The sequence below is a fragment of the Mustela putorius genome, unplaced genomic scaffold, assembly GCF_011764305.1.
Source record: "Mustela putorius furo isolate JIRA1106 unplaced genomic scaffold, ASM1176430v1.1 tig00003988_pilon_pilon_pilon, whole genome shotgun sequence".
NCBI classification, from domain to species: Eukaryota; Metazoa; Chordata; class Mammalia; order Carnivora; family Mustelidae; genus Mustela; species Mustela putorius.
The window spans coordinates 119,396-124,946 of NW_025422127.1; the positions used below are offsets into that span (position 1 = coordinate 119,396).

At 33.4% G+C, this 5,551-nt stretch overlaps 1 protein-coding gene across 1 annotated transcript; it reads left to right on the plus strand.

Moving 5' to 3' along the window:
• The first annotated feature begins 4,399 nt into the window (after positions 1-4,399).
• LOC101680594 (olfactory receptor 6C74-like) lies at positions 4,400-5,338 on the plus strand. Its single transcript, XM_004781544.1, has one exon. The coding sequence runs from the start codon at positions 4,400-4,402 to the stop codon at positions 5,336-5,338; it is 939 nt and encodes a 312-aa protein (XP_004781601.1).
• The last annotated feature ends 213 nt before the right edge of the window (positions 5,339-5,551 follow it).

Here is a 5,551-nt window from a genome sequence, read left to right on the forward strand (position 1 = left end):
TTTCATTGCAACTAACCAGTGTAAGAGGGCTCCTATTTCTCCATCCTTAGCAACATTTTTTTTTTAAGATTTTATGTATTTATTTGACTGAGAGAAATCACAAGTAGATGGAGAGGCAGGCAGAGAGAGAAAGGGAAACAGGCTCCCTGCTGAGCAGAGAGCCCGATGCGGGACTTGATTCCAGGACCCTGAGATCATGACATGAGCTGAAGGCAGCAGCTTAACCCACTGAGCCACCCAGGCGCCCCCCTTATCAACATTTGTTCTGTTAATTTTTGCCATTCTAAATGATGAAAGGTGGTATCTCATTGTAGTTTTGACTGCTAACTGAACATAATAATAATAAAAAAAAAGTTACTGCCTCTTAGTAGGGCAAAATTAAGCAGGTTTTTTCTCTTTAAAAGACTGAGAATTTACTAATTTAGGGGTTCCTCGGCTTTAGATGTAGGTGCACTGTGTAACACAATACCCTTAGGGCCCTTCCCTGAAGAGAAAGGGAACTGATGAGAACATGAAATTCCTGCTTCTTGCTATGTAATAAATAATAAAGTTTTCTGTCACTGATCCAATAAGCTATATCTCTGTTAGTATCTATGAAATGATGATGGATCAACCTGTTAGACTCTAGGTAAAATATCAGGTTTTGATTAATATCACAGATTTGGTAGAGTATAGGAAAGACAAATATCATAGCACTTTAAATAGCTCTACGTTTATCTTATTTAAATGTTCAGTCTGGTAAGTTGAAACTCCTCCATGAAGTCACTGTGTTCCTAAGATAATGCAGTGGTGTCAGGAACCTGGGTGTACTCCCTCTTGTTGAACAGCCAGTGTATTCCTAGTATGGTTGCTCATATTCATGGCTCCAAATGGCTTGTCTTCCCATATGCTGGTATCACAACAATGAGAGGGAGTGAAGAGGCTAAGAAGGGAAAACCTCTCATCAAAGGATAACCCATGTAAATGGCACATCTTCACTTATAACCTTTGCTTCTAATTTATTCACACAGTCACAAAAATTTGCAGGGAAGGCTAGCTATAGTCATAGATAAATATTCCATTCCATACAGAGGAAGTGAAGAATGCTTGGATTTTATGAAATATCAGTTTAAAATCTACTAGATCATTTTGCAAAAACATTTGGATGAAAGTCTAAATTCAGTATAGAAACAAAACAGCATATAGGACATAAAATTTTACCTATTTTTTTCTATGACTGGCTAATTCTTCAACTAACACTGCCACTTGATATTATGACTAAAATAATATTTTATTTTAAAACTTACAATTTCTTATCTACATATTTGCGATATCAAAACACATCTGTGTGGAAGGGAAACACAGATTAGGGACATTTATACTGAAAGCTTTGGAGACATAATTGAAAGTAGTCTTGAAAAAATATATATAATTTATCTTTTTAATTATTCAGTGCCTGGGGAGAACTCATATACAATGTGTAAAGTTGTAATCCTTTGGGAATGATGTTCTTAGATCTCATATCTTCTGGGAACTCCTCATAATCTTTAGATATTTTCCTTCAAGGCCCAAAAAGCATAAATACTCAATGGGATCAAGTGAATTTTATATAGCACTGCGAATAATACTAAGAAAAGCATCAGTACATAAATAAGTAAATTATAGTAATGGGGAAATTTAATATACCAGTCTACAAATCTGGAAAAAAGCCCTAAGGTCATTTACAAAGTAGTTATGAATAGATAACAAAAATAATCATAGATCGTGGCATAAAGGGAGATTCCTTCAGAGAGGAATGGAATGTCAGTGTGGTGGTTTGTTCAGCCTGATGATAAAAGAGTTAAAGCAGAGATACTTTGTCTGGAAAAAGTCTGTTTAATATCTTTCCCCCAAAAGTGTTTAATTTTTAAGTGTTTTGACAAACTGACTTAAGACTGAAACAGATGAAAAGAATTGGTATATCTAAAGTTTAAAGGCCATATTTCCATTAGATGTGCTTTAACCCATTTTCTCTAATTTTTACCATTATGGTATTAACCCTACTTTTTCTATTTTTTATATTGTGACTTAAGAAAAATTATGAGAAAAAGAATACAATGAAAATTAAGTATTAAAAAATATTACTTTTTAAAAATTTCATTAATATTCACGATATCTAATGTAGGTCTGACTTCTAACAGTTTTGTAATGTGACCTTGTTAACTTTCTTACAATGCCTGTTGGGGGATGGTTGGTGTGTGTATCTGTTGAAGTCAGTCAAAGAAATAACCTGATATAGTAAAACTGTGCTTTAGGTGTTTTAGATGTAAGCATTCCTACAGTTGTTGCCTTTGGAGTAATTTGTGTAAATGAAGAAAAATTTATAATTCATCGCTTTACAATTATGTGAATGTAAAAGGAATGTGGAGGAAAAACAGCAGTCCTTTCTTCTATTCACTCAATTATTAATATGACTGACAACAGATCTTATTTTTTATCTGAGAATTCTCCTATAAATGCTTCTAGGTACAACTGGAAACAAATTTTATTTGTTCTTGGTTATTTTTATTTATATGTCTTTGAAATAATGTATGTTTTAGAGATTGGAAATAATTATATAAAAATTCTCAAAACAGAAAATATCTTCTATCTGGGTCCCATTATTAAACCTTAATTATTTTATGTGTTTTATATGAACATACTGAAGAAAGAAATCTTCCTTAGACTCGTTAATTTTTTTTAAAAAAGCACCATAAGTTGCCCTATAATTGTTGGTAGAAATTGTACTTTTCAGAGGACAACTTAGGAAAAAATCCTCTTTCAAATTTAATCCTGATCTCTAATTTGATAGCTGTGCAAACCAGAACAATCTGATTGTCACACTTAATATATGCCATGTGTTGTGATAACCATAGTTTATCTCTAGTTAATATTTATTTAATTACTTGTTAGCCAAATATTTGAATATCCTTATAATAAGGAAATACATGTCTTTTAAAATTTTGTCAAAACCCTACTTTGTGATTCACTGTGTTTGAAACTTACCCAATACTCTAATCTCTTTTAGTCCCTGTTGACTTCAAACTGTTCAACTTTTCAGTCTGTATTTTAGACAAAGAATAAAATGGTAAGTGTAAAGCATAGAAGCAGATGGGGAAAAATTATATGATAACATTTTCTTATCATTGTAATTTACTAATCCTTATTAATTTGCATATCACTAATTTTAAGATTATTACTAATTTGTTTTAATTTTCTTTTACTTTTTACTTGTTAATTTACTTCTTTTAATTTTTTCCATAAACTTACTCTTCTATTTCTTTTTTTTTTTTTTAGGTTTATTTATATGTTTGAGAGAGAAAAAGAGACAAAGAGCAGGGGAAAAGGCAGAGGGAGAGTAAAAGAAGCAAACTCTATCCTGAACATGGAGTGGGACTTAATCTGGGATCCTGAAATCATGACCTGAGCCAAAATCAAGGGCCTGCTGCTTATTTGATTCAGGCATCTTTCACTATCCTATTTCTAAAAACCATAGCATCTCTAGGTTTCCATAAAGCTTTGTCTTTATCTTTATACTTGCTCATGTAATTTCCTGAAACCATATTTATATATTTCTATCTACTTATATATCCATTACTCTCATTTTTAATTTTTTGTTCATTTTTCAGAATCATAACTTTTAGAGGAAAACTGCACTTTTTTATATTATTATTACACACACCAAAATTACCAGACTATTTCTACTGATTTTGTTTGAGAATACAACATGGGAAGAGTAGGGATTATAACAGAGATTGATGGGATGGAAATACTACTAAGGACAGAATATAAAATTATTCATGATATTTCACACTCACTTCTCTGAAATTGTATCTCATTAGCCATGAAAGGAATGACAGAAGAATCAGGTACTTGATCTGATTAGCTGAGTAAAATGGTAAAGCTATAGTAACCCTGTTTAATGACATGATCAGGGGTGTGTGTACTTTATGAAAACCACTTTCTGATGTACTTTTAATGACAATAATCACTTTAATTCTAGAACGAAAATCTCTTAAATAAGCAGGAAATGGGATCCATCTCAACTCTTTGAAAAAATCAAGAGAGAAGAAGCATTTTTCCATGCTTAAAACTCACTCTAATTTCCCTCTAATATTTCCTCTTACATAAAAATAGTCAACAATTGCTATCATCACATATGTAATTCTCTAGTAGAACTGCATTAAAGTTGAAATTATCTGTCCAGATGCTCTGGAAATGCAAACTATTGTTTTTCCTGGCATAGCCTCTTCAGAGCCTGAATGAACATTTTGTTACGCTATCTGAAATTTGCTTGCTAACTTTATTTTAGACAATTAAATCACTCTTATTTTTCCACTGGGATTGTCAGTGTTTTTCTGTTTGTCTTTCCTATTTAGAACTGGAAAAGTAGAGGACAGTAATGGGAAACTACACACAAGTGACAGTGTTTATTCTGGCAGGTTTGACTGATGACCCACAGTTGAAAGTTGTGTTGTTTGTCTTTCTGCTTCTCACCTACTTGCTGAGTGTCACTGGCAATCTGACCATCATCACACTCACCCTGGTGGATACTTACCTCAAGACCCCCATGTATTTTTTCCTTAGGAATTTTTCCTTCCTAGAAATTTCATATACTACTACATGCATCCCTAAATTGTTGGTTACTATGGCAACTGGAGACAAAACCATTTCCTTTAATTGTTGTGCAACTCAAGTGTTTTTTGCCTTCCTTCTTGGTGCATCTGAATTTTACTTGCTGGCTGCTATGTCCTATGACCACTATGTTGCCATCTGTAAACCCCTGCATTACACAACCATCATGAACAGTAAGATCTGCATTCAACTTGTCTTCTGTTGTTGGCTTGCTGGTTTTTTTGTCATCTTTCCACCTCTCATCTTAGGCATAAATCTTGACTTCTGTGCCTCCAACATTGTTGACCATTTCTACTGTGATACAACACCCCTGCTGCAGATCTCCTGCTCAGACACACAGCTCTTAGAGACAATGGGATACATCTCTGCTTTGGTGACACTCATAGTCACATTGGTGATGGTGATAATATCATATACCTGTATTGCCTTAACAATTCTAAAAATCCCTTCTGCTAATCAGAGGAAAAAAGCTTTTTCAACATGTTCTTCTCACATGATTGTGATATCCCTTTCTTATGGTAGCTGCATATTCATGTATGTCAAACCATCAGTCAAACAAAGAACATCTTTTTCCAAGGGAATTGCAGTGCTCAATACTTCTGTGGCTCCACTTTTGAATCCTTTTATCTACACTTTGCGGAACCAGCAGGTGAAGAAAGCCTTCATGAATGTGGTACACAAAACTGTTTCTTTTCCAAACAAATGAGTATCCTGTTCCATAACATACTGCAAAAGAACGAAGAAGTCTCATATAATACCAGTGTATTCATTAGTAGCTTTCGGTACATAGTTTCCTCTTTTTCCCCCCTTTATCCCTATGATACTCATCTTAATCTCTTTCAAGTTTTATTCACAAAAGCTTTTGCTCCCCAGAAGTTAATATTCCTATATTCTTCATTAGATATATCTTTTTTCTCAT

What these genes read in the sequence shown, in the direction of transcription:
- LOC101680594 (XM_004781544.1), top strand. Translation starts at nt 4,400, where the DNA reads ATGGGAAACTACACACAAGTGACAGTGTTTATTCTGGCAGGTTTGACT.